The sequence below is a fragment of the Heteronotia binoei genome, chromosome 1 (genome assembly GCF_032191835.1).
Source record: "Heteronotia binoei isolate CCM8104 ecotype False Entrance Well chromosome 1, APGP_CSIRO_Hbin_v1, whole genome shotgun sequence".
In the NCBI taxonomy this organism is placed as follows: Eukaryota; Metazoa; Chordata; class Lepidosauria; order Squamata; family Gekkonidae; genus Heteronotia; species Heteronotia binoei.
Genome location: NC_083223.1, coordinates 204,997,911 through 205,011,428, shown reverse-complemented (window position 1 = coordinate 205,011,428; position 13,518 = coordinate 204,997,911). Strand labels below are relative to the sequence as shown.

The 13,518-nt window shown below is 41.4% G+C and overlaps 1 protein-coding gene across 2 annotated transcripts in view; it reads left to right on the top strand.

Moving 5' to 3' along the window:
* Positions 1–7,903: 7,903 nt before the first annotated feature.
* The window catches only part of KCNK2 (potassium two pore domain channel subfamily K member 2), a 268,253-nt gene continuing 262,638 nt past the window's right edge, over positions 7,904–13,518 (top strand). The window contains exon 1 of one of the 2 annotated variants that reach the window (XM_060246797.1): positions 7,904–8,214. In XM_060246797.1, the coding sequence (XP_060102780.1) occupies positions 8,181–8,214 (34 nt within the window). In that variant the 5' untranslated portion in view covers positions 7,904–8,180. The remainder of the gene's footprint in view (positions 8,215–13,518) is intronic. The other variant, XM_060246807.1, reaches the window with a different exon arrangement.

Here is a 13,518-nt window from a genome sequence, read left to right as displayed (position 1 = left end):
ATTAAGGCAATTTTGTGTGATCATAATTCTGTGTGACCACTCAGGAAAGGTAGTTAAGTGACAATTTGGTTTCGACATTCCCAGAAGGGAGTGAAATGACACTTCCATGGGGTAAGGATGGACAGAGACAGGGTAAAGATGAACCACAGGAGGAGAGAGACAGTTTTGGGATTATTCACTTACACAGGCACATCTCAGGATCATTCCATTTAGAGAAGATGTGTTTGTTCCATCTAGAGAAAATGTGTGTGTGTATGTAGGGGGAAAAGTCACTCAGAGGCATGCCTTGGCTTTGCAGCCCAGCCTTCCAGTATGGAATTTTCCTGGTCTCCATCATGGGGACTTCCTGGGCACACAGACTAGCTTGAGAGGGTCCCCCATGTATTTCAGGGCTACCCTTTTTATTTGGCAGCACTCTGGTATCAATTCCCCCTTTTTTTGTACTGCCTAATTGGATGATGTGTGCCACTTTTCATGATACACTGCCATTCAGATTTCAAACAACCAGGGTTGAGACACAGTTGGGACAAAGGGAAAGGGCTTAGAAATGTCAGCCACCAAAAAGTAAGCTCTACATGCATGAGGGAAAGCTATGTGTCTTGGTATTGACAATTCTTTATCAATAACCATTACTAGCTATCATTTCAATTTCTAGGCACATAAGCAACAATGAGGGACATATGCAAGTGACATGCTATAAAATGAATAAATTCATGTGCCTTTATGGCAAGCAACTTATTGTGGTAGGGGTGATCAGGATGACACATTCAAACATAGGTGAGAGCATTGCCAAAGGTGGGCAGTCCATACTGGCTACATTAACATAGGTAAGAGCATTGCCAGAGATGGGCAGTCCATACTGGCTACATTATTACAATACAAAAACCATTTCCTGACTAATTCCTTGTTCCCCTCCTCCCTTAGTCTAACAAAAGGTCTTCTTTCTTGAGTTCATGGAGAGTTTGCGTGCTCAATGCATGGCAATCTTTTCACAGGGAAATCTGTTTCTATTGCAGCCAAAAGGAATTCCTTTTCCTGGAAGCACAACTTGGAAGTGGCAGTGGGGCTGCTGTTGTGATCAGTTGGGGCAACCAGCCTTTTGCTAGGCAGAGGAATTTCCCTGGAAATAAGTTTTCTCCATAACTCAGTTTGGATGGGGTTCTGGGGGAGGCCTTCCTTCCAACATCAATGAGGCATGACCAGGCAAATTTCAGGACCTCTGGGTAGATATGGAAGAGCCTGGAAAACATACTTGGAGAAACAAACAAACAAAACAAGAATAATAGGTGCTTTTTCACTTTAAAGCTTTTCTTGGCTATCCACAAATTGCCATAACTTGAGCTCAACCCTGTTGAGATAGGGTTGCACACATTAGCTAAATTACCACACTTGTTTTGGACTGGAGACTTCCTCCTCCTCAGATGGAGTTTTAGTTTGACAAGGGCTCTACCTTTCCATTGTTAAAGGGCAAATTTTATACACCATACATTATGCAGAATACAAATCCACAATATAAACCTATGCATCACTTCTCATGATTCAGGCTAGTGCACATCCATATAGAAAGGATTTTCTAAACAAAACACTCAGAAAAGGTCAAACTCTAACAAGACACTATAGGGAGACATAAAATAGGATAGATAAGCATGTAGATGCCTCTTTCCACAGGTAAGAGGTTCACCAAATAGCTAAATAGGAAGATTGATATGTACAGTTCATAGATGGAACATAACTATAAATGACATTAAGAGAGCAAATGAAGATATACGTTTGAGGAATGCAGAACATTATTAAAGTCCAGATTTCTAATGAAGACCAAGAGTTTTCAGGAATTCTGCCTAGTGAATTACCAACAAATCTAGAAAAGGTATTTCTATGAGAAACACGACACTGGGAATAATTGGGTCACTGGTAAAACAAAGTATTAGTTTTTCAAGACTTAAGAGAGAAGATGCACAGTGAGATGGTAGTTTTATCCAAGGAAGGGTACAGATGTTCTTTTATAACACATGCTATAACTTCAAATGAAAAGAGGTAATGTAGGAACCAAAATTTGTGAGGTAGAATTTTAAAACACTGTTCTTTTCAGAAAATAAAAATTCAGTACTAACAACAAAAGGAATTTTCAGATTTAAATGAATGAAAAATTGGGTAAGTTCAAAGTAAGATAGAAAACTGTGTTAAATGTAAAACTAATAGCCTTGATAGGAGACAAAATACATAAACACAAACAACAAAAAATCATTGTGAGCTGCAAAAACAGCAGCCACCAAATTCTCTGGAGAAGGCTCTTGCCCAGCCTCTTTCAGCGTTTGTTGAGCTTGATTAGTTAGACGCTTCACATCCCCCCATGTGATATCACGAGCTGTCTGGGTGTGTGGGCATTGCACAATCTCTTGTTTGAGGCTGAGATTGAAATTAGGAATCAGATTTGGGAGACCTTGATGCCATGCCATCTTTAGCTGGGCAAACACAATGTGCCAGAACCCACAAAAGACATGCAAGAGAAAACACAGCAGCATGCCTGCACCCCCAGGTAATAAGGGGAGCTGGACCATTCCAATTTAATAAGCCCAAAGACCAAATTCAATTATTTCTGAACCTGCATTTGGGTAGGAACCCTCATTTTCACTCCTTTTAATTGTTTTTGAAGAGTGGTTTTCAGTGTCTGATTAGTATGTTCCACAATAGCTTGACCTGTGGAATTATAAGAAATACCAGGACTGAGACTGATGTCTCATAGAATACAAATTTTTTGGAAACCAGCATAATAGTAGGCAGGGCCATTGCCTGTCCTGAGTTTTTGAGTTTTTGAGGACAGTGATGGCAGCAATTAAGTGAGCAATGACATGAGTAGCAGATTCCCCACTTTGAGGAGTGGCCCACTACCACAAAGGCAGAAATAAGGTGAGCCATGACATGTTTTGTGGCTTTACCACAGTGAGCAATAGCCTAAAGATATCCAGAGTACATGTCTATGCAAACATGGACACAGTATCAGGGTTTCAGGGAAACTATATGGTTAATATCCATTTGTCAAAGTTTGTTAGGGAGCACTTTCCCTATGAGGAAAGGTTAAAACACTTGAGGCTCTTTGGCTTGGAGAAACATTGACTGCAGGGTGACATGATAACAATTTACAAGATTATGCATGGGATGGAGAAAGTGGAGAAAGTACTTTTCTCCCTTTCTCACAATACAAAAACTTGTGAGCATTCAATGAAATTGCTAAGCAGTCAGGCTAAAACAGATAAACGGAAGTACTTTTTCACCCAAAGGGTGATTAACATGTGGAATTCACTGCCACAGGAGGTGGTGGCAGCTACAAGCATAGCCAGTCCCAAGAGGGGACTAGATAAAAAATATAGAGCAGAGGTCCATCAGTTGCTATTAGCCACAGTATATATATACATATATATGTGCATGTGTGTATGCATAGAAGAAGACATTGGATTCATGTTCTGCCCTCCACTCAAGAGTCTCAGAGCAGCTCACAATCTCCTTTATCTCCCTCCCTCACAACAGACACCCTGTGAGGTGGGTGGGGCTGAGAGAATTTTCACAGCAGCTGCACTTTCAAGGACAACCTTTGCCAGAGCTATGGCTAATCCAAGGCTGTTCCAGCAGATGCAAGTGAAGGAGTGGGGAATCAAACCTGGCTCTTTCAGATAAGAGTCTGCACACTTAATCACTACACCAAACTGACACATATATTGGTCACTGTATGGCACAGAGTGCTGGACTGGATGGGCCACTAGCCTGATCCAACACAGCTTCTCTTATGTTCTTATGTTAGTTTGCAAACCATACAGGTTAACAGCATAATCAGGAATATGATGAGTAGAGTCACAATGTGCTGAGCCTGATCAAAAGCAGCAAGAACTGTTTGTCTAGTGCTTTGGCATTTTTGTAAAAATAGCTGTGACTGAGAAAGGAAAAATAAATAGAAAAGTAACATCTTTCAAAGTCTTATCAGCAAATGCCTTGCCCTGAGCAATCACACCAGGAAGATTAAAATAGCTTCCACTATGTGCAACAGAAAAGAGGTAACCCACAACAAGAAATTAAAAACTGCAAGTTTAAAAATATAGCCAATCAAATTAAGGTCAATTTGGATAGATACATGCACCAGGAAGTTGATGAATCAAATTAAATGCATATAAGGTGTCAACTATTAAGTTGAAAGGCCGTTGTGAATAGAGCTGAAAAAGCCATTGCTCTAGCAGCAATCTCAGCCTGCTGCACTGAGCACTGCTGCAAAGTAAAGTGTGTCTTTTACACTTCCCCCCCCCAACAAACTGAGTACTCATTTGACCAACCTCAGAAGAATGGAAGGCTGAGTAACCTTGAGGCTGCTACCTGAATCCAGCTTTCACTGGGATCAAACGAAGGCCGTAAGCAGAGCTCAAGACTGCAGTAATGCAGCTTTAACACTCTGCACTACGGGGCTCTTTTTGAATCCAAATTAGCATTTTCCTTGGCCAATTTCATCATCAATTCTCCTGCTGCATCAGGATTATCAACCTGTCTTCTGATTGCTGCCTGAAGACAATTGATAAGGTCTAAATAGGGCTCTTGTGGCTTTTGACAGACAGTTGCAAAACTATGAGCTGACCGCCCTTCTATAGCAAGGGTTGCAAAGTAAACATAGCATTAGCACTTTTATTAATTTAATTTAATTTAATTTTAAAACTTAAGCAGATTTTTAATTAAATGTTCATGTTGTTTAACTGTAATTTTATCTAACATGTATAGCTAAACTTGAATTGTGTTGTTAGCCGCCCTGAGCCTGCCCCGGCGGGGAGGGCGGGATATAAATAAAATGTTGTTGTTGTTGTAGAGCACAGTTTGTGCTTCAATAGTCCAGATCCATATAGTTGTTCATCAGTATAAGACCCAATGGAGCCACACCCTTGAACATTAGCCAGATTGCAATATTCACTGTCCCATACCACATACACCCACATCACCCTCATCATATTTTTCCAATCTTGAGGAATCACAGTGTATCCATTAGAGATTCCTTCTAAAAGACCTTGCACATTGGTTCCCCCTATGCCCATATCTCTGATAGCCTTTTGAATTTCACTCAAAACAGAGTGGGCAACACAGTATAGTTAACAACCTGCTGCCTATTCTCATGCTGTGCATATGTTACTGGGCATACTGATAAAAGGTCAGGCAACTCTTCCCCTGTCAAATGTACAGGGCAAATAGACAACATTTCTGCCAATTCTGGGACATCTTCCAATTTAGCCTGATCAAGTTCCTTCTCCAAAACTTCACAGACCATGCATCCTGGGGCATTAGATGGTGGGCCCATGGGTGGATCTGTTGGTGGAGGAGGGGGAGAAGGAGGAGGAAGAAGAGGAGGGGCAGGGGGCACAAGTTGGACACCAGTGCCTTTTAGGGGACAATGTTTGGAGAGCTGGCTTGGGTTAGAAATGGGCATAAATTTCTCTACTGCATACCTGCATTGATGCCAGACTTGCAGAAGTTTAATACAAGCTCGGGGCTCTGTGTGAAAGGTCTTCCCTATCTTCTCCCAGTCCTGAAGTTTAAGAGAACCTCCCTCCGGGTACCAGAGGCATTGCTTACTAATCTCTTGTAACAGAGACTTAAGTTGACCAGAAGTCACAGACCCGCCGGACTTTTGGATCAAAAACTTTAACTCATCCAAATGTTTCTGCTCAGCCTGTGATAACTGTCCTCCCATGCCTACCAATGAAGGGGGTCATTGAGAACGACGGAGTGTGCACTTGGGGCCTGTGCCAGGCATTGATAAGCAGGAGCTGAGTGTCAGATGTTGGAGCTCTAAGTATGACTTCCTCCCTCTGGCTCTCGTGCTGGGGCAAGCATGAAAGAGCGTGAAAGAGCGTCGGCCAAAAAGTTCTTGGAACCCGGGATGTGTTTGAGCACAAAGTCAAATTGAGCAAAGAACCCCACCCACCGGATTTGTTTGGCGGTCAGTTTCCTCCGGCCCGTTAGGGCTTCCAGGTTCTTGTGATCTGTCCAGGAAACATCTGCCTAGTTACCAGGAGGTTGTGCCTGCATAGTCTACTAATACAAACTCAACAGTTATCAGGAATAGATTTATCTGAGGGAGCAGAAATAAAGTTGAACAGGGGTGTAAGGATCTTGTGCTCTTGTGTCTGCAGACGTAATGGAATCTGGGTGGCCAGATGCATTATCCTCCCACGCTCCTGTTTTCAGCCTATGTGGGGTGCAGATGGTCAGATAACATTACAACCATGTGATTCCCACACAGGGTGCCACTAGTTCCACCTCATCAATCAGTTCTTCCCTGTTAGTGAGAATCACATCCAAGATAGCAGATCCCCTTGATTCTCTCTCTACTTCCTGGGAAATAACTTTTTTCTTTAAAATATGGAAACTTTTTCTTTAAACAGAGGAAAAGATGAGAACTAATGCATAGTGTATGTGAGCAGGAGAATCCCTGGACTTCCCTGGGAGCTACCAAGGGGTGGTATCTGCAAAGGAACTCCCCTTTAAAAGGACACCAGAACACCACCATTTCAACAGCTCAGCAGCAAGGTCCTGGTGAGGCTCTGAGTAGTGTTGCCAGCACTGCCTCAACAAATTCTAGGAAATTATTAAGGATAGTACCTGGGGCAGGTAGAGTTTGGGGTGGATGTGACATCACTTTTGGGTGACACTCTAGGACTTTCCCCTAATCTCTGTGATAAAGACCACAGAAATATGGGGAAGTTCCTAGAACATCACTAGGGAGGCCATTTTCTGGGCATTTTCAATTTGACGGGATTAGAGCTGAGGCTGAGGGTTTACCTTCCAGCATTGGGCAAATGGCAAGCCTAGGTCTGAGGCAGGCAGAAATGGAGATACCAAGATATCCAATATAATTCCTGATTTCTCATGAAGGGAGCAGAGCTTGTGAAAGCTTGGTAGTACACCGTCTTTAAAAGGGCCCACCAACAAGTGGATTAATGAGAGGATGTCTGGCATCTATCCAGGCTGCCAAGGAAGAGCCAAGGAGGATGTGGCTGCAACCCATTTCCCTCTCAATTCTGGCGCTGCTCCTGATCCTGCTAATGGGGGCACCAGGCTGGCAGGACAGCTGATAGATAGGCTGCAGTACCATCTAGTCAGAGGTAGCTTATCAATAGCTAAACAGAAACTCCTTATTCAGAGCCTTATTCAGACCTTAACAAACAACATGGGAATGCTATTACATTCACATACTGCTTGGAGGCTTCCCTGACACATCTAACTGGCTGCTATTTGAAACAGGATGCTGTATTAGATCTTATGTATATAAAGAATAAAGATGTCATCATAAAAATAATATAATAATATTTATAAAACATATTTCATATCAGTGCCTGACAAGTGAAAATCATGAGAGAAATGCCATCCTTTTTTTGATTTATAGATATTTATTAATTTTGTTATTGATTTAAAATTAGCAAAGAATTCATATTCAAAAAGTCTTGCACATTGCAGGCCTTTATTTATCTGAAATAATATAACACAGGAACAGCTGTTTAGCACACCCTCCCCCCATACATACACACGGAGAGACACATGAACAAAAACTATATCATGATTCTATTTAGTGACCATGGGGCCTTAAAAATAAACTTTGTCCTTTAAAGAATGGAAAATATTATCTACTTCAAACCCTGCTGAGTGTCTAAAAATTCTTTGGATACTATTGCAGTAGAGATGGCACTGCACTCAGCACACACATAATGTGTGAATTGGGTAGGAAGACAAAACAAATAAGATTATTTTGTTTGATTCATTCAGGTTCTTGTCTTTTAATCTCTGGATTACTTCTTACAAGTTTCGTTTTTAAAAATCTTATAAAGGATACATATAACAGGCACCTCAATGAAGAATATTTTTGCAGTGGAATCAGCCATCACTTGTTGAACAGATTGGAGATGTAAATCATCATGCAAATGTGATAGATTTAATGCCACAGATGACTTACTGACTTGTGTGCAATTGCTTGATTGTTTAGGACAGAAATACAGCTACCACAAACAAACCAACAACCAAAACCCTGTGATGCAGTTAAGAATGAAATATGCTATTTGGATGAAAAGGTTCAAAGTGAATCACTTTTAGGAGGAGTGGGAAAGAAATACAATATCCAGAGAAGGAAGAAAAATGCTGATTTCTAATTATATCACCAAATGATGAACCTACAAGCACGGTATCATTTCCATTGTAAGTATCCTTGCTGCAAATCAAAATATTATTATCACAGTCCATTGGGGCATACTATTGATTCAACATCTTTGGATTCCTTAGCTCAGATTTGATCTGAAGCTTGAGAGTTCCAAGTTACCTATCAATTCTTAACCAACTATTTTACTTTTATGTTTCTATTTGATTTATGAATGCAAAATGCTACATTAAGATTATGCTTAACTCCACAATTTGTTAAATATTTGGGAAACAAGCATGTCTATTTTCAGTGCTCCTAGATAGTGTAATATATATGTCAATATTTGAACAATGTTTTAGTTATAAACTAATCCTAATTCATTATCTTGAAATCAGCCCTGTGCACCTAGGTTATTTAGATCCCAGTGGAATTTGAGAAGTCTAGGTATGTGCAGAATTGCAGAACCGGTAGTCCTTTGGCTTTTCTGTTAAAAAATGCATCATATAAATGTATTTTATCAGTATTTAAATGTCAGATCATATAAGCATTTTCATCCTACATTTTATTTATTAATATTTTTTGTTGTACATAATATGAGTTTGATGTTATGGCATACAGTGGAGCATATAAGAAGTAACTGAAAGTCAATTGCTTCATATGAGTGCCTGTTTGAATAGATGAAAACCAAATCATGCTTATAGCTAGCTATATGTTTCCTAAAATATTGAGTTAAATATTCAAACATAATATGAGTATGTACAGAGCAATAGGAAAGGAAAGTTCCCTTCTGGCATCTTTCAACAGCAAGAAATATCTGTTCCTTGAAATTTGGCAAATGCTACATAATGGACACCTGGTGAACATAAGCCTGACCTGTTCTTAGAATTTTAGTGTTGTTGTTGTTGTTGTTTTTAAATAGAATATCTAATATCAAAAAATTGAAAATCACTGTTCTGGCATTTTTCAAGAAAAATGTGACTTATGCATGTAGTGTAAAGTAGTCTGACGTCTTTTCTACACAATGGTCATAGGGTTGCAAGGTCTTGCCTGGCTGCCAGCTGGGGGACTTCCATATGGCACCATAGAGGGGTTTTTTAAACCAAAATGCTACAGCGTCTCCAAGTGACATGCCCAGTACAATTATGTCACTTCTGCATGATGTCATTGTGCCGGGTTATGTCTGGTGTGATAGAGCTCTTCAGGGGTGGAGCTCCACCCACCAGCCAATCCTGTACCAGCAGGTTGGAGGCCCCAAAAGCAGGGGAACCCCCGCCTCCAGTGAGAGGTTGGGAACTGCAATTATAAGGTAGAAAACAGGGGCAAATTATATGGTTTCCTGGTTTCTCTTGGTAACTGGTTAGGGATGGGGGGTAGGGTTCTCAGATCCAGGATGGAAAATTCCTGGAGATTTTGGGGTGGTTCCTGGGAAGGATAGGGACCTCAGTGGGGTAAATTCCACAGAGTCTACCCTCCAAATCATCTAGTTTCTGCAGGAGAACTGATCTCTGTAGTCTAGATATGAGCTGCTATCCTGGGATATCCCCAGGTCCCACCAGTAGCCCAGCATCCCTAGCAACCACCTATTCTAACATCTTTAACTGAGGCAGCTACTGTCTTCTACAGATGAAGACAGAAGCAGTCTCATGAAAGGCTGTATCTCTGTATGATGGTAGCAGAAGCTTCGGGGAAAAACTGGGATTGGAAGGTGAGTTAGGGAGCCTTGCCCTAGCTCTTCAGTTTTCATCAAGGAGACCATTGTGGAAAGCCAAGCTGAGTGGCCTCTGTGGTGCTACAAGCTACTGCTTCAGGGCCACTCAGATCAGTAGGGCTGTCAGTGGGCATTAACTCACCCACTGCATCCTCCTCCAAACTAGCAGCAGTGCAGAAAGAGATGACTGGGTGAGTTGTTACCATATGGTATTACTGATGAAGACTCTAAGCAAAGTGGCCCAAAGATGCTGACAGAGTTGCTGGGGCTTGGCTCTGCTTTCTCTTGGCCATTAGCAGAGAGATAGTGGTTCAGTGGTAACTTTCCCTGTAAGTTAAATGGCCAGTCCTCCCTATCCTTTGGTGTGGGAATCTGGGACTGCTTTTACCCAATACCAGCATTCTTTCATTTCCCTGTGAATGATGAACTGGAAGGTGACAACCTTAGGTTGCCAACCTCCAGGTAGGGCATGGAGATCTTCTTCTATTACAGTTGATCTTGAGATGATGAGATCAGTTCCCCTGAAGAAAATTGTGGCTTTGAAGGGTGAACTGTATGCCACTGTACCCTGCTGAGGTCCCTCCCCTCCTCAAACATTCCCTTCCCCAGGCTTCAACTCCAAAATCTCCAGGTATTTTCTGGACACTGGAGTTTGCAACACTTTAACTATCAAGGATTCTCCCCAAGAGAAGGCCTGGGAATTGTAGCTTGCTGAGGGTTCTGTCTTTTTCATAACATACAATATTGATGTTCATCTGGTACAGGAAGGAAATAAGGCTATGTACAGTCATGCAGCTAATCCTACTTGAACACTAATGCCTATCCCTGGGGGGACATGAAGAAGGGCAGAAACACAGTAATGATTTTTTTTACAGTGAATTCACATGTAAGCACACTTCCTTGGGAAATACAGCACTCCCCCCTTTCCCTTTCTAGATTTCTGTGTCGACACTATTTTTTTCTGTGTTTGAAGTCTTATCTTCCTGAGTACACATTCAGAATTTGTAGTCTGCAATAAGGAGTGCATGCTAGGTGTGTGTGTGTGTTTTTTAAACTAAAGTGCTTTTCTCTGGAAGCAACAGTTCTAAATCTTACTAAATCTTATTTGGCCTATGCTTAACAGAACCTTTCTGACAGCTACTGTTATCCATTCCTCATCTCAGCTCAAGTTTCCTTACACAATGAAATGACCATAGGTCTCTGAAAATATAGGAAGTCTTGTGATGGGCAATTGAAACCATTTCATGTATTCCTAGGTGCCCATGAAAAAAAAAAACAGATGTTAATCATTAAGTAGCCAAACTTCCCTTTTAGTGCCTTAATGAGAAATAACATTTTAAATAATATAAGATCAATTCAAATAATGCTCAGTTTGCAATTTAGTATATACAAGAGGGTATCAAGAACCAAGCATACTTGTATGAAAATTTGTGGGGCCAAGATAGACAAGATACCAGAAGACCCATGATCATCTATCCAGTGCAGATTTTTTTTTAAAAAACAGTAGCCATGTGAGCCCTCAATTTAAAAAAAATTATGCTGACCGGCAGTCATGGATGTTCAATATCTTGTAATTCTCTGAGTTCAGTGTCTTGAACACTGAACACACAGAATTTTCAGCCAGAAATTGTGTGAACTAATCTCAGTCCCAAATTTGAGATCTCATTGACATAGGTTAAAATCAAACATAATTTGCTCATTAGGACTGACAGTGGTCTTCTAGTTTTTGTGACTTCTCATGAGGGGCCTCTTGTAAGTGTCTATATGTTTTGGAATTGGAGATCCTGTGGCTGTACACATGCTTTGCATATATAAGGTCCCAGGATAAATTGTAATGGAACATGGGAAAATATTATAGTTTGGGAATTTTTTCAATGTGTAGCCCCAGGTGGCTCAGCATGCAGTAGTGTACATTCTCAGTAACTCTGGATAAAGGCATGTGCAAGGCCCTAAGATACTTGCTTCTAGCTAGCAGTGAAGAAGCTGCCTGAGTGCTTTGCTATGCCACCATCTATGGATATGCCACATATCTATGATGTGGACATATGTGAGCCAGAAAACCACTTCAATATGCATTCAACATTTATTTCATGCCAAGAAATCCACATACTTCTATGTAAAAAGATCCCTGTGGATGTTCAAAATCTTGTACAAAAAATGAAAAACACTGATTTATGTCTTCAGACTACAGCTACCCCTAGCTGTGAAACTGGAAGATATCTCTCTGACACCCTGTACATATACAGAAAAAAAACATGCAGGCTAATTAAAACACACGTTTAAAGAGAGTTGTTTTGGATGTTATGTAATAAAAATAAAGTCAGCTATATGCTAGTGGAGAAGCATCTAAGTGAGCTTATGGTAGGCAAAGAATCATATAATTTTCAGCATTGCTCACTGCTCAAGACAATACAAAAGCTACAACTGATGCAGAATGCAGCATTTATACTGCTGACAGGGTTAAACATTTTGAACACATTGCGTTTAAGAGCATTACTTTGGCTGGCAATTTGCTTTTATGATCAGTTCAAGCTCTTCACGATCTGAGAGCCTCATTTGCCCCAGCAGCACCCCCAGATGAAGACACCAGGCAATGGAAAATGGGTCAACTAGTTTTTTCTTTATTTTAAATAATTTAAATTCATTAAATGACTTATCTATGTCATACTTATTATGTCAATATTCTGACAATTTTGAAAGTGGACTGTGCTAGGCTTCCATAGACAGCATGGAACAGGCAAACAAAGGGCTCTACACTTGGCCAAACTGGCAACCCCTTGCCAAACTCTTGCTTGGCCCCAAATATAGCAACCAGCTAGTCTTGGGCTGTCCATGGAGAGGGAAGGTGGGTCAGCTGTGAGGAAAAACACCTTGCAGAACATCATAGTCACCAACTTAGTTGCCAGAGCACCTGGAAAAGTAGCTCACACACGTCTGGCCAGAGAGTGTGAGTAAACCTATCCAGGAGCAAAAGGGACTTATGTGGTACTAGCAGCCACAACACTACAGAGGCACTTGAGACTGGTACAAGACTGCGCTGCCAGGAGCTATCCAGGCGAACCGTTTTGAAGCACTGACCATGGAATCCACCGTGGAGGGCTAACAGCACACACAGCCATCTTCCTACCAGGCCAGACTCCATTCCAGCGAAGCGACCAGCTCACATACTCACCAGATGTCACCAGTGATTGTAGGTAATCAACCCATCCCAGGCGTGGCTAATCGCCCAACCACCACTGTCTTTGTCCAGCGGAACTCAAGACAAAGACTGGCACAAAGAAGAAGACAGAAGAAGAGGAAGACCATCTTCAGCCAAAGCCAAGTTCCTTTGTGTAAACTGCGTGTTACCTTAGATAACAATTTGGCCCTCTATTGTCATCCTTTTAGATAACTCAAGCATACCTCCACCCAGTGATTTCCTCCATTCTTCTCTTTATTATCCCCTTGGTACATCCCCACCCTGGTCCATTTCAACCTGAAAGTTCACTCAGGTATCCAGGATCCAAGTCTGTTCATTGGTCAGAAATGGGCACCCAATTAGGTGACACCAATGAACTTTCTATTGGCTCTCGCAGTAGTCCTGCCTTTATGGTCACTGCAAAGCCTCCCCTTTTTGTGAGGTCATGCATCAGCTGACCACCTTCCTCCTCCCTCG